The 23654-nt window shown below is 31.5% G+C and overlaps 1 protein-coding gene across 5 annotated transcripts; it reads right to left on the reverse strand.

Annotated features, from left to right (window-relative positions):
* Positions 1-1479: 1479 nt before the first annotated feature.
* On the reverse strand, positions 1480-23117 carry LOC124949723 (fork head domain transcription factor slp1). 5 transcript variants are annotated; one of them, XM_047495349.1, is made up of 9 exons: positions 22782-23117; positions 18664-19262; positions 15029-15161; positions 10292-10477; positions 4098-4772; positions 3631-3832; positions 3246-3294; positions 2868-3174; positions 1480-2412 (listed from the first exon to the last, which is right to left on the reverse strand). In XM_047495349.1, the coding sequence occupies exons 5-9, from the start codon at positions 4759-4761 to the stop codon at positions 2255-2257; spliced, it is 1380 nt and encodes a 459-aa protein (XP_047351305.1). In that variant the 5' UTR covers positions 4762-4772; positions 10292-10477; positions 15029-15161; positions 18664-19262; positions 22782-23117; the 3' UTR covers positions 1480-2254. The 5 variants fall into 5 exon arrangements, with proteins under 5 accessions (XP_047351305.1, XP_047351304.1, XP_047351303.1 ...); XM_047495348.1 differs by lacking the exon at positions 10292-10477 and having other exon boundaries at positions 2868-2996; positions 3096-3174; positions 22782-23116; XM_047495347.1 differs by lacking the exon at positions 10292-10477 and having other exon boundaries at positions 2868-3017; positions 3096-3174; positions 22782-23116.
* Between the last annotated feature and the right edge of the window lie 537 nt (positions 23118-23654).

The raw sequence follows: 23654 nt of genomic DNA on the forward strand, positions 1-23654 counted from the left end.
AGACATTTTAGAACGAACAATAATAAAATATTACGATCCATAAATCGCATAATACATTCCATGATTAAAATATTAATGATAAAATTATGAATTTATATAATCTCTTCAAGTATAGATCTGATAACAATTCAATTTCGTTAATAAAATTAATAAAATTTAAATTAAACGTGCGATAAATTTATATATATATATATATATACATATTTTTTTTTTCAATCAAAATTAATTAACATTATAATTATCGTATTTAATATCAATATCAACCAATATTGCAATTTGTACATGTCTCCCTTTTTACTTTGGAAATAATGATAAAGGAATATACTAATAATAATTATTGAAAGAGAGAGAGAGAGAGAAAGAGAAAGAGAGAGGATAGAGAGAGAAAGAGAGATGGGGATGAAAAATGGCCATCGGTGAGTTCGAGTCGCATGGAAAATAAAGTGCACGTGCTATTCTTGCAGTCGATGCACGCACAGTGTTGACGCGGCTTTCTCTACGTTTTACGGGATAGGTAGGTATATTAAAACGCACACGGTGCACGTTCTGTTTGGAAAACAATGTTTCCGCAAACATTGCCGTCCATTGGTCCTCCCCCAACGTCCGGCCAGCAGCTATTTCTTTCTTTTTCCGTTCGCTCTGACCATTAATTTCGAACATCTATGAATACTTTTTACTCGGACAAACGAAATGATTCAGACAAATAAATCAATCATATTTCGATCTGATATCTACGATAATTAATATTAATTATAATTAATATTAAACGCGTTGACTCGTTTCATAGTTAATAATCATTGTTAATGATTATTTTCATCGTTTCTTTGATGACATTATATTTGTTGAATGGAATGTTAAAAACAAAATTAAAAATTAAAGTATGTGTATATATATATATATATACATGTGTAAAATAAATCTTATAGTATATTAATGCATAAAACTAATAATTTTTTTGTATTTTTTCTTCTTCTTTTTTTTTCTTTTTTTTTTTTCATTAACTGGACAAGAATGAGCTTCTTGTGATGGATTGAACGTCTGGAATATCGAACGACAAAAAGAAAAAGAAGGAGAAAGGTAATACAAAAGAAAATTAAATAAATAAATAAATAAATAAATAAATGCGATTTATGGACGACAAACAATTTATTTTTATCATCATCTGTTCACAATTGGTACAGTGCACTTAACTAATTATTTACAGCGGTGAAAAAAACGTCAACGATAAGAACGTAAGATCGTTTAATAATAATAAAAATAATATTAATTAATAGTAATAATAACAATAATAATAATAATAATAATAATAATAATAATAATAAGTAATAATAATAGAGTTTTTCAAATAATAATCTAAGCGTCCTTATCGTCATAGTCTTTCATCTCTACGATAGAAGGACATATTGCTATAATTTTCGTAGAACATTTATACATCCTTCGTTACATTTCATTGCAGTTATAATAAGTGTCGCTTTACAGTTCTGTTCTTTCTTTTTTTTTTTTTTCTTTCTTTTTTTTATTTTTTTACTCGGATATTTTTAAATAAATATTCGAATAGGTAAAGAAATAAGAGAGAAGAGATATCGTCGCGTTGACGGAAGGAAAGGAATAGGTTTACCGTGCAAATTGATAAGCATTCGTGCTCTTTTCTCTCTCTCTCTCTCTCTCTCTCTCTCTCTCTCTCTCTCTCTCTCTCTCTCTCTCTTTCACTTTTATTCTCTCACATGACTCTCAGAGAAACGTTTCAATGGTTCGCGACGATATATCCCGCACGTCGTCATCGCCCCCTTCGTTGCTTACCAGACTCATTCGTTTTCTCTTCGTCCTTCGTCGGTGTCATCTTCTCTCAAAAGACTCGAAATGGAACGCGGATGAAAATCCTAGAATATTTCGCTTCCAGTCATCCAGAAATAGGAAATATCGTATACGAATTCTCTTCGTTTCGATTTTAAATTCGTTGTTTCTATTTTTTTTTTTTCTTCTTCTTCTTCTAACCCTCATCCATTCCCTTTCCCTTTAAAGACGTCATATCTTTTAACAAAAATTATTCGAAGAAACAAAGAGAAGAAAAGAACGGTACAGAGAGAGAGAGAGAGAGAGAGAGAGAGAGAGAGAGAGAGAGAAATTCGCAAATCCATTTGGCACGTATTCACGTACCAAAAGTAAAAAAAAAAAAAAATCGGTTTTCCTTTTCTTTTTTTCTTTTCTTTTTTGTTTGTTTTTTTTTTCATATCGAATCGATTGATTAAACAGTTCACATGAAACACTTCGATCGCGTTTGAAATTCGACGGAGGGAAAAGCTGGCGCGGTAACGCTCGATGGCACCGTTGTTCCCATCATGGTCGGTGGAACACCGCCGACGGCTGATGTCGATGCCGTGGTACTACCTGGTTCCTCTTTCACGTTCACCACTGTGATATATGTATAAATCCATTGAATAATCTAATTAACGAGAATTAACACTTTCGCAGAGGTACCTACGTTCCTCTCTCTATAATGTTACCAACGTTCATTCGAGGATTATCGTAAAATCGATAATAATATTAATCTTCTTAGCTAACAACGAATGATATTCTTCTTCTTGCATTTCGTGAAAGAAAATTTATAAATATCGAAAATTTCTTCGGATATATGATTCTATTCTTCTACTCTTCTATAATACTAGTCGGGTGGAAGATGATATTGAAAAAAAAAAAAAAAAAAAAAAAAAAAGAAAAAAAAAAATTATGAAATGTTTACACATAAAAATTACATGGAGAACAAATAGTAAAAAGAAATCACATGAGAAGTTAAAATGTCGATGTTATATTACACGAAAGTGTTAAATCGTCAACCTATTGTAAATGTTAAATGAAAATGAACTCACTTTCTGGCCAATAGCACCTTGCTGGCATCGTTTCAGTCGCCATGCTGGTTTCGTGTCTTCTACCACATGCCGTGAAGGTGCTACCAAATGATCCACTGCTCATAGTTCCTGGTGATCCAGTCGTTCCACCTGGAACATCCAGGTAATTGCCTTGAAAAGCTTTGCACGGTCGTCTAATAACTCGCGAGCTCAAAGAACTGAAGTTCGGAGGATAGAGCAGAGACTCACTTAACGAAGTACTCAGTTGACTATAACCGTTCATCGTCGGTATCTGCATCGATTGCATCGATTGTAACTGTGGTTGAAGCTGCAAATTAGTAATTTAATAAAGAAAAGAAAAAGAAACGTATAAAGATAGATTATTAATATATTTCTTACCGACTGACAATGACTGTAGGATAATTGTGGTTGCTGAAGACTCCATGCACTGAAACGAAATGTGGATATTCAATAATTGTAGAAGATTTTTCTTTCTTTCTTTTTTTTTTTTTTTTTTTTTTTTATAAACATTTTCCGTCGTCGTATCGTTAATTTTATCGTATTTAATTTCGTGGATTAACAACGACGATCTGCAAAATTGTTATTGAATAATATTATCTCAGAACGGTTGGAAGTTAAAATCGGGGAATTAATTAGATATTATATCAAAGAAAAAAAAAAAAAAAAAAAAAAAAAAAAGAAGAAGAAGAAGAAGACGAAGAAGAAGGAAAGAAAGCAAGCAACATAAATAATATGTTAAAAATATTATTTGATAAAGAAATACCTCGTATCGTATCGCGCGTAAGTAGTAGGTGCATAGGAAGATGGTGTATGGGCGAATAAATTTCTAGGACCAAGATGGACATGTGTCGGCGAGAAAGGATCGCCAAAGATAGATTTGTGATAAGGAGCATTTCTGTATGGACGTTTCATACGTCTGCGTCTTCTGTAGTTACCATTTTCAAACATGTCCTCGTATTGGGGATCTACGTGAACGAAAAATGATTACCAATCGATTGTTATCAATTATTTAACAAAAAAAAAAAATTTGATTTCTAATCGACAATTTATTTCTGATATATTAATTATAAATTCTTTCTTTTTTCTTTTTTTTTTTTTCCTTATAATTCTCAAAGAATAAAGTAAAGAAGTTTTAAGAAGGCAAAACTTTTATCATTGGAAAAAAAAAAGAAAGAAAAAAAAAAAAGAAAAAAGAAAAAGAAGAATAAACAGAAAACAGACTTGACATACCGAGGGTCCAAAAGTTGCCCTTCCTTTCGCCACCACCTTCACGTGGTACCTTGACGAAACACTCGTTCAATGATAAATTATGCCTAATAGAATTTTGCCAGCCCTTTTTATTCTTCTCGAAATAAGGAAACTTGGCTGTGATATAAGCATAAATTTCGCTAAGAGTCGCCCTTTTTTGTGCACTGTGTTGTATCGCCATGGCAATCAGAGCAACATAACTGAAAGGCGGCTTGCTGGCTGTAGTTGAAGCAGGATTGCCATTACTATTGTTATTATTATTCGTTATAGTAGCTGTATTCGATCCAGCACTATTTTCTGTACCAGTAGTAGGCGTTGATGGTGCAGAGGGTGTCGAAGGATTACTATTAGTCGTTGAACTATGAAGTCCTCCACTTGGAGAGGACACTTTGTCTTCCAGATGATGATGCTGTTGTTGTTGTTGTTGTTGTTGTTGCTGCTGCTGCTGCTGCTGCTGTTGTTGTTGTTGAGATGGGGTAGAAGAGTGCATTGAAATCGTCGAATTCGGACTATGCAAGCTATGGTGTGAATGATGAAGACTCAAGGACGGATGATGAGTAGTTAGACTTTTGTTGATACCAGTAGATACGGAAGATTCCAAATCTTTCGAAGCATTGATCATGTAACCATTTTGTAGATCCGACATAAAACTGCTCACTGCGGAAAATAATCAATATCTTTTGGATTATCTTAATAAAGTTTATTAAGTCTTATTAGGTTTGTTCATATCATTAGTTCTTAAAAACAATTCAAGCGAAACTAATCGTTCGTTAATCTATTATCGATTGATCAATTATATAGAAGAATCATCATCAAAATAGATAGGATATTCGAGTGAAATGAAATCGATCGTTTGTTCGGGAAAAATCTTTTTCCCTCAATTTTTTGTTTTCATGCCTTCTACGTTCTCCCCATCTATCTTCCTTCCTCTTTCTCTCTCACTCCCTCGTCATCTCTTTTTACCACGCCGGCGGCGTGTACGTGGGTTATTGGTGTCCAATTACATCCCGTTCCAGTTACACGTGCCTCACTCTACCGATACACTCGACACCGCGTACGCGCTCGTTTCTAACTAAGAAACTACGAATTTTCCGATTTTGTTACACGGAAAATCCATTATTTCATACCGTTCGTTCGATTTAACACGAGCTTCACTTTAACGAATTCAAATTTGCCGCCAATGTTCTCTTACCGACCGTCGGTAAAGAAAATCGACATAGTATTTTTTCTTTTCTTTTTTCTTTTTTTCTTTTTTTTTTTCAAATTTTATACCATAATTAATAAACCTATGATTAATTTCATTATGTTCCATAAAAAGGAGAAAACAATTGAGGAAATGCTATAATCAATCGTAATAATCGTACGTATAAGATAATGGCGTCTCGTGCTCGCGGGAGGTACGTAAGGTTTATTTATTTGAAAAGTGACGGATATAGGGGCATATAAGTCATTGCTATAGCCATGCTCGCATTAGTCACGCTTCCAAGCACGGTCGAGCGTTCGCCGGTTGCCTTTTATCGCTTCGTATATCGGATATCTCGTACTAAACATCGGCTCGGTGCGCGCCTCGGGTGTCAGAGACAAGTTCCGTTTAAACGGTCCAATTGTTCTTCGCCTACACACGGGCCTGTGTACTAAAGAGATTTCTTAGAATCTCAATCGAAGGAGAACGCAGAAAATGCACGTACTACTTATTTCTTCTTTGAGTTATCGATCGATCGGTCGATCGATCCATCGATCTCCACTTTCAGGCTCGTCGATATCATTTTACATTTTCCCCGTTTCAATTCGGATGAAGATTTATTATTGTTATTTATTTATTTATTTATTTATATTTTAATCGAACCGAATTTGTCGAAAGAATATAATATATGTCTCACGATAAAAGTTTTCCTCATGATTACTTTTAATCATGATTATTCCCCTATGTCTAATTATTAATCGAATATTATGATATAACGTTTAGATAAGATTTTTATTTCAATTTCAATAAAAGTTTATGCATTTATTTATATTATTATTATTATTATTATTATTATTATTTTATTTAATGTTTTTATTTTTATTTTATATCATTGTTCGTCGTTGACTTTTATCATCGACGAGAAAGGTTAAAAAGTGGGTTGTGCGAAAAGATAAGAACAAAGGGATGTGAAACACGAGAAAGGGGGCTAATCGTTTAGGTCAAAGGGAGAAATATGCGATCCTCGCTAAATGATTACGATAATTTTATCGAGCAAGGACCGATAAAGCTTTCTCGTTGACTGAACACGCGAATAAAATATGGGGGTGGAAGTGGAGAGGGAAGAAAGGAAGGAAGAGGATCGTACAGATATGCGATAGTCATAACACAAAACATCGATTAATCTCATCGTCGTTTATCGCCTTACTTAAGGTGACCTGCTATCAGCCATATATATATATATATATATATATATATATATATATATATATATATATTCCTTTTTAATTTTTTGTTAAAATTAACAATATAGTTTCGCATTGTTTCTATTTATTTTTAACTTCCCCCTATTCCTTTCAAGTTCAATTAAAGAAAAGTAAGAGAGAGCAAGATGTAAAAATATAATTGGTGTAAATTTTATTAAAGAAAAAAAAAAAAAAAAAGAAAAAAGAAAAAAAAGAAAAAAAAAATATTGAACTTAACGTCAACACGTTAATAAATAATTAAAAGGAAATAATTTCTATTCGTAACGATGTTATAAAAATCATCAATGTTTTTTCTTTTTCCTTTTTTTTTTTTTTCTTTCTCCAATAGATATCGATCGGAGTGATCTATCGATCGGATCCATGAGCGAAGAGAGAAGTATACGGACGATCACTGTTATGACAACGAACGGTCACGTTATCCCAGTTTTGAAAACAGTATTTCTCCTCGCTCTCACTAGGACGATACCGGTCGATCCGTACATAGGAGAAACGGAATACCATTTCGATAGCGTCGCATTAGGGAGATCTTGTTTTCGTCCCCATCACAGTATGAACGAGGAGACACGTGTTCGTAACCCATTTCCAGAAGGCATCAGCCATGGACAACGTTGAAGGAGATCTGATATCCTTCGAATTCGAAACATTGACGTAATTAATATCCCTCCTGCGATCGTAAAAATTTTCTAACTAGGATAATACGTTATTTTATAATATATATATATATATATATATATATATATATATATATAAAAAGAGAATTCCAATTAACAAACTCGACGTCACATTCGAATATTACGAAAAAGATACAAAAAGATTTTCATCGTATAATTTTCTTATTACTCAATTTTATTATCAAACTTAACTCGTAAATATTTGCCTATATTTGAGAAAAGTAAATAGATGGATATTATGTTATGTTTATATTTTATGATTAATAATTTGTGATTATGAGAGATTTCCCATTAATCACGAGCAATGACGGATAATAGGATTAATATACTATGATACTGTTTGTTCTGACATAGTATATTAAGCTTGACAATGAATACATTTACTGTATCGTTCTAAAGGATACAATAATATCTAGATATATGACGTTAAATTTACGTTTCTAAATTGATATTAGCATTGATAACTTATTCAATCTAGGTATTAGTATGAATTATTATTATAAATGAATAGGATCAATTTTTTTTTTTTCCATTTACAAGCATTGAATAATAGAGTAACGATGAAATTCAAATAGATCATTTATAATATCAATAAGTTTCTAAATTAGATTTCACTTATTGATCGATCGATCGATTGATTATGTTTCATAGATAAATATGACGAATGAGAGGCTGAAGAGAGGAAGATTGTCAGTCATCTTCGTTGCAGAAAACGGCGGCATTCGCATTCCTGAAATGCTGCGAGTTCCACGAGGAATCGACGGCATCCGGTGCCGATAAGCGAAATACAATACTTAAATGACATCACTCTGTGAAATGGCAGAGACCTCTCTAACAGGAGCGACGACCAAAACGATCGGCGTTTCTTCTTCGAATCAGGATAATCACTTCTTTTCTCTCTTTCTCTCTCTCTCTCTCTCTCTCTCTCTTTTCTTTTCTTTTTTTTCCTTTAAAAATCTCTCGAGTACTAACTCGAGTACTAAATCGTACCACAAACCATGAACTCATTTCACGTCCCACAAAATTTGCATACTCAATGAAATGTCAGCTGAAACGTCTTTTTTTGCTTTCTCTCTTTCTTTCTTTCTTTCTTTCTTTCTTTCTCTCTTTTCCGTTTTCTTTTTCTTTTTCTTTCTTCTTTCTCTTTATTTTTTTTTTCTTTTTTTTTTCTTTTTCTTTTTTTTTTTCTTTTTTTTTTTCTTTTTTTTTTGTACAAGGACAATACTTGCGAAACATTGCAGTAACTATTACGAAATTGCAAATCTTCGAAAGTGCTGACGTTCATATAATCGAGAGAAATAAAATATGCATGAATTATTAATTATTAATTAAATTGTGTAAAATCACTGGAGATTATTTGTTTTATCTATGTCCTAAAATGGTTTGATATTATTTTCGATTAAAACGTGATAGGATGATTATCATTGTTAATAATAATGTTCTTTTGTTAATGTTTCGCTTGTTATTCGAACGTTCTCTCTCTCTCTCTCTCTCTCTCTCTCTCTCTCTCTCTCTCTCTCTCTGTTCCGTTTCATTTTCTTCGTAATGAGAATACGCAGCTGCGAAAGTTTTTCAAAACAATTGTTGGCACGTGCAACCTGCACGAAGAGTTGCGAACTGCAAGAGACGAGGGGGTTGTATAACGATAACTCAAGAGGGTATTCGGGGGTTGTTTTGCAGAGCTAATCAAGAGCAGATCGAGTAGCAACCGAGAGGACTCGCGTGCTATTTCCAATCGCCATCTTGATATGCGTCGACAGCACGTGACTTTTTATCGGGATGCAATTAGCCATTGAATGAATATATATCGAAAATATAATATACCATCGTTAATTTGATATCTGACAGTCGCGTTTGAGCCAAACGATTCGACCTTCTTCTTCTTCTTCTTCAAAAAAAAAAAAAAAAAAAAAAAAAAAACATAATAATAACGAAAGAAACCAATATCAAACGAAATAGTTACATTATAAACACATATTATAAACACGGATTATTCATCTTCGTGACAATGAAAGGATAAGAAATATCTCAAATAAAAAAATTTTACTTAAATTATCGAATACAAACGAAAATGAAGTTGAAGAAAAAGACGTAAGCGCACGGTATTGATATCTGAAGTTTTCTCAACGAACGGAAAAATTCTTATGGCAATGAAAGACAATAAAAAAAATGATAAAGAATTGAGAGAGAGAGAGAGAGAGAGAGAGAGAAAGAATGAGAAAAAAAAAGCAGAAAGTGGAATTATGACAGAGACGATTGAAGTCGATAGAAAAACGAGTACGGTGAAATAAGTTTGTGTTGTACGAAGACAAGAGTGGTGGTAGGGCGAGCATAGCAGAAGTTAAAATGGGAAAAGAAAAATTGAAAGAGAGAAATAAAGAGTATATGAGAAAAGAGAAAGAGAGAGAGAGAGAGAGCCGAGGTTGGGGCAGAGGGTCATCTGAACGACGATAGTTCATCTCCCGGTATCTTTTGTGTGAGCCAATCATCGGCCGGTATCTCGACCTCGACTTCGACCTCTTTTTCATCGTTTCTTCTTGATGGTGCAAAAAAAAAAAAAAAAAGAAAAGAAAAAAGAGGCCTATCGATCCGATCTTAATCGATCTCAAAAATTTATATTATCTTATTATACGATCTATTTAAATGACCAATATCAAAAATAACAAGTAATTTTTTTTTTTTTTTAATCGACGTTAAAGGAAAAGAAAAGACAAAGAGAGAGAGAGAGAGGGAGGATGGAGAGGGAGAGGATTAAAAAAAAAAAAAAAAGAAAGAAAGGAAAAAAGAAAAAGAAGAAAGAAGAATCGAATAAAAATAGAACAATGACGTAGGAAAACGGAACAACGTTCGTTGATACGTTCGCATAAATTTACTTTTCCTTTATCATTCTCTTTCTCTTATCAATGATTGTTCTTATTTAATATTTTATCGTTTAAATAGATATTATAAACTTTAGCGTTATCGAAGTACCGAAAAATCAAAGAAATGCGAACGCTTATGATATCAAGGCCTCGAAACGTGATTTATAAATATGTGTATGTATATGCGTGTACGAACCATACGTATCCTTTTTCTTCCTCCCTCATTATCTCTATCGACGTTATCGTGTTTACTATAGCGCATACGCAGCGGGAGCGTTGTTTTGCACTCGTGCATTGTACGAGCTCTCGAGGCGTCAAATGATGATCGGTCATCCCATTCGGCTCCCGATGATGATTCGAAATCAGAGAGCAAAGTCGAGGACTAGTTAACGAATCGACATTAATTATTATATGGTTTGATAATTAATAAGGTGGGCACAATTCGACAACTATAATATATTCATTATAATACGTATTAAAACTTAAAAAATTCGGTAGAAATAAAAAGAAGAGAAAAAAGAAATTTTCCAAATTCTGATATTATTATTAATGATATTAATTTGTACGTATTAGCATATAATTGTCGATAATATATTCTTTAGGAAAATAATTATAACGATTAAATAATTATCCGAGTTTATAAATAAGTCATCGATAAAGTTTCTATTAACTTTATTATAGATTAATCATTTAATCGTATAATCGTTTGTACCCAGAATAACGTTGAATGTCAAGTTTTTGTTATATTTAAACTTCATTTACGTTATTTTATAAAATTCGAATTTCTTTTCTGACTAAAAAAAGAGAAAAAAAAAAAAAAAGAGAGAAAAAAAAGAAAAAAAAAAAAACTGAACTCTTTACGAGCGAACTTTTAAAGTACAAGTTTATCCATCGGCTCACGATTCGCGGGAGAGTAATGCTGTTTTATCGAAAACGAAGCTTTTATCGTGAAACTTTGACAGTTTCTATCAAGCTCGTAGTCGGTGTTTATCAAAACGTAATGCTCGGCCCATTACGATAGCGTCCATATTCCGTTATCAATCGTAATTTACTCCTTCTCTCATTTTAGCCCCTTCTTCACCCTCTGAAAAAGCGTGCCCTTGTTTATTACGTATCTATTTTAATGCATTAGTCCAGCTAAAGATTAATCGTTTCACTTTCCGATTCCAATATACAAAAAAATTTCATTATATATTAAATTAAATCTCATCTCGGGGCTATCATCTTTGTAATCCTTCTTTATTTTATTTCGCTATCATTTTTCTTTCTTTCTTTCTTTCTTCCTTTCCTTCCATATCACTCATTTCAATATCAAATATATTTAATAACAATCAATAAGATTTAAATGAAAGAAATCGATTAATTATCGATTTGAATTAATTAATAATGAATGAATTGTAGAATTAATTATTAATGAAATCAAATATAACTATCCGATAGAAACGAATTATATTGTTTCGATTTTATTGAATTGATAAAAATTGACTTTTTGACTTTTCCGAAGGTCAAACAGTTCCAACTCTAGATTATATCGAGTAACAAAGTTAAAAAGTCAGTAAGTCGATTTGGTTCTTCTCATCTAAATGCGAACCGTGCGAGAAAAGATGTTCGGCTCCTCGGGGGCAAGAATCCTCGAAACGCTGTCGTTGGGCGATACATCAGCTTGCCCGAAAGCACGCAGCCTTCCCGGATTAGCGACCATAACTCTTATGCCAAGCACTCTAAACAGGCCGATTCCGAAAACACACGACTCGTGCGCTCCTTAGCTCGATCCACGATTTTCTTTTTCCTTAGAGCGTGTGACGATTTTGGATTCTGGACCGCCGCCGCGAGAAAATTGAAGAAATCTTTCGCGATCCTTAGAATTGACCTCTTTCAAAGGACAATTAACACTAGGAACGATCTAAACTCTCACAAAATGACTTTAAAGAATTTTAAAGGAATTTCTTATTTTACAATTATCGATATCATCATTATTAACATCAGTATTATTAATCGAACATTGTTTTTCTTTATTTATTATTATTATTATTATTGTTATAAAATTAAATAAATTAATATTATCAATGACAATTTTATTCAGCGATATAATCAATCTGATAGAATGTTTCTTCTCTTTCGACGAATTTTCGAATAATTATTCAATCGTCAGGAAGTATCTCATCGAAATTTTCGACAAATGATTTCCTTGAAATCGATGAAACTTCGTATGTTTTTCAATTTATTAATAAGCTTTACCGATATATAATACGTCCAATATCTTTATTAATTTATTTCATTCGTCTTAATATTTTAGATAAAGATTATTACAATTTTCAAAGGATAAGATTAAAGATCATTTGAAGAACGTTCGATTGCTAATTAGAAAAAGTATCGTTAGTCATTCTTAATATAATATCGAGAATATTGAAGTTACGTTGATCTAGAATTTCACCTTATGAATGTCACGGGTTAATCGCAAGAGGCATAATTTATCTCGAATCTACTTCTCTCTCTTTCTCTCTCTCTCTCTCTCTCTCTCTCTCTCTCTCTCTTTGTCTGTCTCTGTCTCTTTCAAACATTAAACGATTAGCATATAATAAAAGTCCAAGTAATATGAGCCCTTCGTTCTATCGCCTCATCCTGAAATGTTCTTTTTGCTTGCTCGCATGATAGCGGAAAGTCGAAGCCAACGAAATCGGCTCGAGTCGAAGTCATCGTGTCAGAAATCAGAGAAGATCATTTTTCTTATCGCATTATTTTTTTTCTTTTCTGTTTTTTTTTTTTTTTTTTTTTTTTTTTTCAGTACTTTTTGACTAGAATTATATCGAATAAGATAGATAAAAAGACGAAATAAAAAGTAAAACTTTTAACGTTTGCGACCGAAACGTAGAAATATACGCAATATAAAAATGAATATGATTATTAAATGACTGTGATAATTTTCTATTGACATATTTTTTTTCTTCTTTAACTTTCTTTTTTCCTTTGTTTTTCTCTTTTTCTTTTTTTTTTTTTTTTAGCTCGTCTTCCATTAGAAACAATCTTTCCTCGTAGATTCGTCTACATCAGACAATCGTTAAGGAAACGAATAGAATAGGAAAAAAAAGAGAAAGAAAGAAAAAGTCTCAGGATCTTTATATCATTGGGAGCAAATATTTAATTAGGCGAATTATAATTAATTTTGTTGTCAAGCTCTAAGATCATCGACGACGATGGCGTTAAAAGACCTCGCAAATATCTTTCATTTAACGAGCTGTAAGCCGTTAATATAAGACGGTCAACTATTTCGTTTGTACGAAGACAAATGGCACGAACCGGTAAGATAATCATCGATAAATATACCAAACGAGCTCTTTATCCTAAGTTGTCACAAGAGAATCTATTTTCACGCACGGCCATAATCTATCTACATATGTATATCTATTATAACTTTTGTGCTATCTTATTGATAGAAAAAGGAAAGAAAGAAAAAAAAAGTTTATTAAAAAGAAAAAAAGATAGAACGAATATGATCGTTTTGTTTTATAAAACAAAACAATAACTTCATTCCCATACATTATTTATATTATTAAAAATAATTTAATAATTTAATATATATATATATATATATATATATATATATATATATATATATATATATATATATATATAATTAAATCGTTTAATGATCGAGTGAACAATTTTCACGGATGTTTTTCAAATTCGTTTAAAACACGATCGATGAAGTAGATATCAAGACAAATAAAAGTCTCTCAATTTGTAAATGTACTTGACACGTTTCTTTTCGATGACTATTAAGCGAAACGATTTTCATTTCAAAGGGTACGACAAGGTAATGACTATCTGACGAGAACTATGATCGCAGGAGAGAATGTGACTAAATGGTGCGTGGAAAGATCAGGATGCAGCCTCTCGCGGTATATCACTTTTCTCCCCCCTTCCGTTTCTTCTCTTTCTCTCTATCTCTTTCGTTCGCTAGCACTCTAATTCTTCTTCCACCATCTCTATCGTTTTCCGCTTTGGCCTCCCTCGCGAGCGTGACACTCGACAGCTCCGCGGTCTTGTATTATTAGAACGGGCCGTTTAGCGAGTACGAAAAACGAAGAGAAGAGAAAGAAATACATAGAGAGAGAGAGAGAGAGAGAGAGAGAGAAGGTGAAGAAGCTATCCTCGTTCAGGATACATATTACGCAGAAATCGCTTCGAACTGATAGAAATACTTTTCAGATTATTCTCTGTCTCTCTCTCTCTCCCTCTCTCTCCTTCTCTCTCTCTGTCTCTGTCTCTCTCTTTTTTTCTGTTCATTTTCTCCACAAAATCTCTGAAGAAAATTGAATATCGATTATCGTGACAATAATTATAAAATAATCCTAAATCTTTATTCTTTCATGTTATTACAATGTAGACGATTAATTTTTATAGATTTTCTTTTTCTTTTTTTTTTTGTTCAATTAGATTACTTTTATAATTCATGAAACGATTACCCTATCGATTATCGTGATAATAATTATTAAATTGTTCTAAATCTTAATACTTTTATATTACAACGATGTAGACGATCAATTTTTGTAAATATTTTTAATTAGATTACTTTTATAAATTAATGATAATAATTATTTTAATAGAATAAGATTATTTTATACAGATATCATTCCTCTGCAAATTCTTATAATTAGTTCTATTAATTAAGATTTTATTATGACTTAACCGATAAAGTTGTATATATTTAGATTATTATTTTTTTTTCTTTCTTTCTTTCATTTTTTTTTTTTCTTTTTTTCTTCTTTTTTAATAAAAGCATGAAGTTCCAGAATAGAGAGTATCTATAATTTATAAGCTCACGTGGTTAAAACTCTTTTTTATATTTTTTTCTCTTTAGCCGCAAGATATTAGAGACGTTTCGTAAATAACACAAAGAAATGAGAGAGAGTATAGAAACGTATATACATACCTTGATGAAGTGGCGGAAGTGGGGATGGTGGAGACAGCTGAAAAGGCTCCTGTTTTATTTTTAAGGAGTGAGGAGAATCCTGTATACTGCCTAGTCCTGCAGTACCTAGGCTACCGTTACCCTGTTGCAGCTCCTGAAAAAGAAAAAAAAAAAAAGATAAGATACTGTCCTCTTCTTTTTTCTTTTTTTTTTTTTTCTTTCTTTTTTGTTCTTTTTCTCTCATTATTTACGATAATCAGTATCCCACTCTATAGGATGACATATTTATATCATCCATCATGAGATATTTATGATCTACTTCATATAAAAAGAATATTTCATTTTCATGAATTTCGATCTATAACGAGAAAAGAATGTTTCTTTCTTTGTTTATTTTTTATTTTTTTCAAAAGAGAAATCTAATCCTATTATTTCATTATCCTTATAATTGAAGAAATTTTACGAAACATTTTTTTTTTTTTTTTTTTTTAAATAATTTCTTTAATAATGTAAAATATGGAATAACAAGCGTTAGTTCGAAATTAGTTTAAAAAGTGATTAATTTCTATATCGTATATGATAGAAATCGTTTTGTTTATAAATTTTCGAAAACGTTTAAGAAGAAGGAGAAACGAGAAGAAGAAGAAAGAAGATACAAACAGACAGAGCGAAGGACTCCAAAGCCAAAAGACTTTTGGCTTCAGGCTTGTGATGTTTGAAGTGCCGTCGCCGGAAGCTTACAAACACCGACGCTGTGTTGTGACATCGTATTATGCCAGGCGAAACTTACGATCTCACTAGATCGTTAATTTGCAATCTGGTTTTACGATGCCTAGTTTGCACGCTTTTGCGAGGGTTCCTCTCTACGAGATTGTTACGCGTAACTATATCCATTGAATATTCAAAATACAAAGAAATTATGCGAACGTTTTTAATAAGAATCAAATTTTTTTTACATTCGTATCTCTCTCTCTCTCTCTCTCTTAGATATAACTAAATAAGATATACCTAGATATAATGATATTAAGTTTGATTTTATTAATTAACGTAATTGACATTATGATGATGTATTATTATATTTTTAATGTTCATAAATCTGACACTATTTTGATTTTTTTTGATTTTTTTTTGATTTTTTTTTTATTTTCTTTTGTAATAACTTTTACTTTGCGAAGGTCCCTATTAAAATATATGAGAGGAAGAAGGAAAGAAAGATCGATCTGGATCAACGACGAACGAGTCAGTTTCTTATCAATTTATAAGATAAAACGTCTTAGTTTCTTATAGGACAGAACTATCGTCGTTTCTTTTATTTTTAGTCGTCAATTACTTAGAAAGGGAGAGGGAGAGAGAGAGAGAAAGAGAAATTAATTGAAAATCATAAAAATTTTGTTTTTCCCCAAACATGAAATTTTATTTGTATCGTCAATATCAAAGTGTAACTTTGTCCTTTCTCTCTCGTTTCAATGTCACCATCATGTAAATTATTCTGCGGATTATTTCGGTTTATTTGTTTAGTCAAAATAACAATATATACGATACATACTATGGTCGATTGTACCTAAATTGTGGCGAATCGATTGTTTAACTTGGCCAAGGATGATTTTCTTCTTCACGCCCGATCATCGAAAATAAAATATAATATGAAGCTCGTTGGCAAAGATAATTTTTATTTAACGGCTTTGTGACTATTTAGATTAACGTGGCTATTTAGAAATAATCATTTTATTTCTACAAAGTATTACGAAACGTTAATGTACTCGAATGTAGAACACTATGAAAATGTTATAATTCTTTTCTTTTTCTTTTTTTTTTTTTTTTTACACTTTGAATTTTTATATCGCCAGATAAACGAACTTTTATCTTCCAGAGAAATTTGCAATCAATGAAATTTCTATATCAATGTTATTATTTATATAATATTTTATTATATAATTTCTATTTCGATAGAAAGGTAAATTCGACTTTATTAAATTAATTCTTTCCTTGTTGATCTATTTATCTTATAATTTTTATAAACCATCCTATTTAAATCTTCGATCATGCGACGGGAGCTGAACAAGTCATTCGATTCTTATCGATTGCCAGTACAGTAAACGAAAACCTTTGCGTATCGATCGAGCACAACAACCAGCGATAACCCACATTCCGTTCGATTCATTAAAGACGAACAAGAAAGATTTATCTGCTAATTACACGAGACGGGTTCAACGAAGACGAAAGACATGAGGCAGGAACGGATAGACCGAGAAATCAAGAAATTCATTCCGCAATTCAAGAAGATCGAAGATAGATAAGGTGCCATCGAAAAGACGTAAATGGATTAAGATTGCGAAATTTTCGAGGTCATAACCTTGACTTTTCCTCATACGCTTCTTCTGCCACGAGGAAGATAAGAATGCGAACGAGATCAAATATTTACACGTATTTAAAGAGATTGATTAATATATACGCACGTGTATAGTTTAGCAGAAAATTACTAATCAAAGATAATTACTCATTCATCGTACATAGATATGTAATACATACCTGCTTGCATGGATATTGAATTTCTTTCATCTTCTGTCTTTTTCTCCTTTTTCTTTTTCTTCTTTTTTTTTTTTTTTACGAGTTCCACATTCAAATACGACGATTCCAGTCGTCCGTTATTAAAATAAGTTATAAGTCGTCTGATTCGTCGTATTTGAATGTGGAAATTATGGAAAAAAAAAAAAAAAGAAAACAAAAGAAACAAATAGAAAACAAAAAAGAATGAAGGAAATTCAATATCAATGCATCCAGATATTACATATGTAAGTATGTAAGATGCATAATGAGTGATTATCTTTTATTAGTAATTTTCTGATAAATATGCATACATATATATATAAATATAATAAATTTCTCTAAATATGTATGAATTTATTTGATAGTGATATAGAGTATAATAAAATTATATAATATAATTACGTAATACAATAAAATTATAGATAATAATAATATAATCATGAAAAAATTGAAAATACATATAAAAAATATGATTGAAAAACATATAATATATAACTGAGTCGTGTTCACAAGTCAAAATCGATTAAGTTCATTTTTTGAATTTTCTTCTTTAAATATAAATGTCAAAGCGCTTTGATCGAGTCCTCATTTTTTATATTCATAATAAAACGACAAAAATTTTCTTTTGGCGTTAAAAAAGAAATTTATTTTATAAGCCAATAAATAATAATTCAAACGAATAAAAAATAATTTCTTTCATAAGCCAATCTAATTAACTCTTGTGTACTCTAACGTAAATCGTTGCAAATGATGCGATTCAAACATAATAATAAGGACCTTTTATAAATACTAGAATATTTATTCGTATTTATATTTTAAAGGGATTTTTTTTTTTTTTTTTTTTTTTGAAAACCAATTTATATCATTTCATAACAATTTCTCCACATTTTTGTTTTATAGAATTAATCGATTTGACAAGTTACAGGTGAACTGTACGATATGAAAAAATATTGATATGACAGATACACTAAGATACCAATAAATATATCTATAATAAATTTATAATAGCAATATTTGTTTTTATTTTTTGTTTTGTTTTGTTTTGTTTTGTAAATAACGATTTAGAAATTGTCATATAAGTTTAAATGAGATGAAAGATAATAACTTACCCCGGAGACAGGAATGACGTGCGAAACCATTCTGGTCCTGTCTTGTGCGGAGTAGTTCATAAAGATGTTCGCCGCCGTAGCTGCATTTACACGATGCTGCTCGACGAAATCCTCCCAGTAAACGGAAAGACCCTCCACAGTTGCAGCTTCGTCGTACCTCTTTCCAAGCCGATTTACCTCTTTATCCTCCACCGTCGCGACGGCACTTCAAAGATCCAAACTCGAAAGATTTCTTTCTTTCTTTCTCCGTTCGTCTTTCTTTCTTTTTTTCTTTCTTCCTTTTCGTTTCGTTTTTTGCTTATTTTTTTTTATTTTTATTTATTTATTTATTTTTTTTTTTTTTTTTTTTTTTATTTTTTATTTCTTTCAATCGATCCTCATTTCGAGCCTTATCGTGCGTTATCACTCGAGAAAAAACATACGCGTGATTTTTTGGCGAGAAAATCAAATTTCCCGCTCGAATCTTCTCGATTGATTCACCGATCAACACGACGATCGTCGTTTGTTTTCTTTTCTTTTTTTTTTTTTTTTTGTTTTTTTCTTTTTAATTCCTTCTTCGAGAATTATTACGAGAAGTCACGATCATCGGTGTCGTTAACCTGTGAAAGAGAAACACAGAGAGTTCTTTTTAATATTATTTTAACGATTATTTATTTCATAATTATATTACGTTGATTGAAAAGAATAATTTTGTAATTCAAGGATGATTTTATTGTTAATTAACGAAACGACAAATTATATTAAATTCTTTTAAAATGAATAATTTTATTCATTTTAAATTGACAACAATTAAACGTGGATATATAAAAATCATGAAAAATATAAACGAAAGGAGAAGAAAAAAAAAAGAGAAGAAACATAACGATATAAGATTTAACTAGGCTGTAAATATTTAAAAATATTTCGTAAAATACCATGATTATTTTCAATATACATATATATATATATATATATAAAAAAAAAAAAAGAAAAAAAACCAGGCATTCCTCTTTGATGCAAAATATATAAGATATACCTTATTCGAGTACTATAAACGATATAATCCTGTTGACAGGTCGAACAGATTGAATCCGATGTTTAAAGGTTAGAGGACAAAGAGTTTAAATGGAGGCGACAACGAAACGTGGATTTAATGGGTTTAAAAACAAAAAGAGAGAAAGAGTGGGAAGAAGGGAGAAAAGGAAGGAGGGTGGGTGGGTGGGAGAAAGGGAGGGAGGGATGAAGAAACAGAACGTGTTCTGTCGTTGAAGAATGATTCTAGCACGCGGAGAAGAAGTCGTGAAACACGAGGAACGAGCCGTTTCTTGAAGATGACGAGAACGCGACAGCTGAACACTTAGCGACCTGAATACATAGGACAACGATCGAATAGTCGAGAAAAAGGAATAGCATATACATAGTTTTCCCCAGGGAACCATCAAAACTTCCGTCGGTCTTCCGAACACACACGTACAAACAGAGAGAGAGAGAGGGAATTTTTTTTGTATTTGTTCTTCTTGTGAAAATGACCTCGAATATCCTCATTGATTTGTAATTTTCAAAAATAATCAATACGTGGTATTGATGATTGTTATCTGATAATTTGATTATCACGATAATGAAATCATCGATCAAAAAAATCTTATATCAAAACAATAATTGTATCGACGATTGCAAAGATTTTTATCGGGGGGGGGGGGAAATAAAAAAAAAATAAAAAAAAAGGAACGATCGATATCAAGCTGATCAAATTGTAAATTTGATCGATTAGAAAGGAGAGACAAAAAAAAAAAAAAAAGGTGAAAAAAAATCAATTGAAAACTTTTCATCTGACATGAGTCTTTTCAAATGCAAATACGACATCTGTATTTATATCGTTATATGAATTATCTTGTTTGTTTATTTCTTTTGCTTATTTGATTAATGAAAACTTATTCATTCAAGGAAAGTTATTTCATTTCCTTATAATTCCTATATTTCAGATACAAATCCATATAAGACATTTATCATTTGATTCGTTCGATAACAAATTGCAAACTTTTAAAAAGTTATTTTACTAGGATAAATAGTGATACTCCGTTTATCCAATACTATACATATACATGCGTTATTCAATCGATTGATTCCTAATAAAATTGATTTTATTTGTATTATCACACGTGGCATGCCTTGTCATTAAATTTGTTCTAAAGGTTATCAATAAACTCGGATTAATTAGAAAAAGGACAACACTCTTCGTAACTCTCTCTCTCTCTCTCTCTCCTTTTCTTTTTTTTTTTTTTTTTAACTTACGCGTGCATATGAAAAGACGTTTATCTGAATGGAGTTAAAGAAGAAATATTTATCTCGCTGTTTAGTAAACATCTCCTCGAGACCATACAAATCTTGAGAGATCATGGAACAAAGTTTACAAACTCTTCACGATCTCTCACACTCTTCGTAAACGAAAAGGCACGAGCCTTCTTCGAGATATAATTTAAATATACAAAATTGCAATGTGTATTTCTCTTTTCTCTTTTCTCTTTTTCATCTTTTCTTTCTTTTTTTTTTCTTTTTTTTCTTTTTTTTATCCTCTCTTGTCCTCCACATTTTCCTTCGACTTTATATTCTATTTGATAATAATATACTTAACATGAAAATGATTGAGTTTCTTTTAAGAAGGAAAAATTTTGTATACAAAAAGCTATTGTTTGTTTGTTTGTTTGTTTGTTTGTTTGTTTGTTTGTTTGTTTGTTTGTTTTCTTTTTTTTTCTTCTTCTTCTTTTATTCTCTTTTTTTCTTTTCTTCATTTTTTTCTTAACTACACGGTATCATTCACAATTTTTTTTAAATCATTTATGAGAAAACTTTTATGAGACTTCAAGATATTTTAAGAATGAAAAATTTTAAAATGATTGAAATTAATGAGATCATTATCGAAATGACAAAATAGATGTTTACAGAAGCTGCGCGCTAGAATGTTAACGACGTTTGTTTGCCGTCGGCTAATTTTTAATGATAATATTTGAACAAAGGATATAAATGAATGCGAAGACGTAATCTTAAACTTAAAAAAGAGTTATGAAATTTGAAGAAAAAAAAAAAAAAAAAAAAAACCGCAAGATCGTAAAAAAATCCACAATACTTTGGTATTATTTATAAGACTCTCGCGTGTATATGTTACTTTTGAACTTGGAACTTTTTATCTTCTCTCATGCTTGAGGACGATAAAGTTCTGAACAAAAAAAAAAAAAAAAAAAAAAAAAAAAAAAAAAAAGAAAAAAACGAAAACGTTAGAAGAGATTTAAATAGATTTATAGAAAAAAATCGTCGACGACGTCATAAACGTTCGAGCGACGGAACGTGAACGACGATAAGGGTTTTATTCTCCTCGTCATTTTGTTTGCGAAATATTTCAAAAGATTTATCGTTATCATTTAAAATTATCGATTAATATTAAAATCCATTATTGATCTTAGAGATCGATTCGACTATTAAAATGTCCATTTAAACATTTTCACCTTTAATAAATAACTAAGATTAAATATACGAATTATCTTGATTTTCAATTTTCTTCTCCTTTCTTCTTCTTTCCTTTCGTGTTTTATATATTTTTTTTTCTCTTTTTCTCTATAATCTCGAAAATTAAAAAAAAGATTCTTTAAAGGGTTTCTCATTAATCCCTCGAGAAAAATTCAAAAGAAATGATAATAACTTTTGAAATCGTTTGTAAACACGAACATAGTCGAGAAGAAACGCGACGAATCCTCGGGAACCGATCGCACGACTGATTCGATCACCTTGCGGAGTCACCACGTCGAATCATAACTCTTTGAATATATCCTTTAATAATAAAATATCAGATTGTAGCGTGACATTTCGAAATTCTCTATTACGTTCAACACATACATATATATATATATATATACTTTAAGAGCGATTCTATCTTTATTATTTTTGAAAAAACAATTTAGTTAAAATGAATTAATTGTATTGAAGAAGCTCGAGAAGAATTAATATATTTTAGAGAGGAAGAGAGGGGGAAAAAAAAGAAGAAAAAAAAGAAGAAAGAAAAAAAGAAATTTAAAGAAAGGAGAAAGGAAAAGAAAAGAAAAGAAAAAAAGGAGGAAGAGAAAAACGAAAGGAGAAAAGAAAATTACCTGCCTGTCGGTCAATCCACTCGTAGAGAGATCAATTGATCTTATCAATCCCTCGGGAAAAATTTAAAAGAAATGATAATAACTTTTGAAATCGTTTGTAAACACGAACGTAGTCGAGGAGAAACGCGACGAGTCCTCGGGAACCGATCGCGCGACTGATTCGATCACCTTGCGGAGTCACCTCGTCGAATCATAATTTTCGATCGGCGAAGAGAAAGAGAGAGAGAGAGAGAGAGAGAACACGACACTCACATTCACATACGTACACCTACACTATGTCAAAAGCGCCGGCAGCAAAAGGAGCTTTCGCGTTGAGAGAGAGATGGGAAACTGAGATCGAGAGAGCAGTTTTGCCTTTTGCTCTCTCCCTCTCACTCTCTCTCTCTCTCTCTCTCTCTCTCTCCCTCTCTCTCTCTCTCTCTTGTTCTCTTTGGTTACGTGGTGGAGAAACGTGTAGGCGGAGTTTCTGTGCTTCTCTCGTTGAGAGGACATCTCGATCCCTCCTCCTATTTTCTCTTTTCTTCTCTCTCTTTCTCTCTCTTTCACACGCGCGCACATACACACACATATTTACACATACATACATTCTCTCTCTCTCTCTCTCTCTCTCTCTCTCTTTCTGATTCTCTATCCTCCGGCTACACGCCCCTTTCTCGATTTTATCCGTGGCATAGAATCAATGAAAAAATAGGATTCACCATGACTTATCTTAGATCAGTTTTATATTTCTTTTTGTTTTAATTAATTGTTTTTCTTTGTTTATTTCTATTGAAAAATTAATAATATTTGAGAGAGAGAGAGAGAGAGAGAGAGAGAATGATTAAGTGTCAATAGTTCCATTTAAGATCATTAATAAGACCATACAATGTATGA

This window comes from Vespa velutina, chromosome 6, assembly GCF_912470025.1.
Source record: "Vespa velutina chromosome 6, iVesVel2.1, whole genome shotgun sequence".
NCBI lineage: Eukaryota > Metazoa > Arthropoda > Insecta > Hymenoptera > Vespidae > Vespa > Vespa velutina.

Coding starts and splice junctions, on each gene's coding strand:
- LOC124949723 (XM_047495345.1), bottom strand. CDS start 18,723: ATGAACTACTCCGCACAAGACAGGACCAGAATGGTTTCGCACGTCATT. Junction 3,295..3,630: donor TACGCGCGATACGATACGAG/GTATTTCTTTAT, acceptor ATTTCGTTTCAG/TGCATGGAGTCTTCAGCAAC. Junction 2,413..2,867: donor AAGGTGCTATTGGCCAGAAA/GTGAGTTCATTT, acceptor CATATATCACAG/TGGTGAACGTGAAAGAGGAA.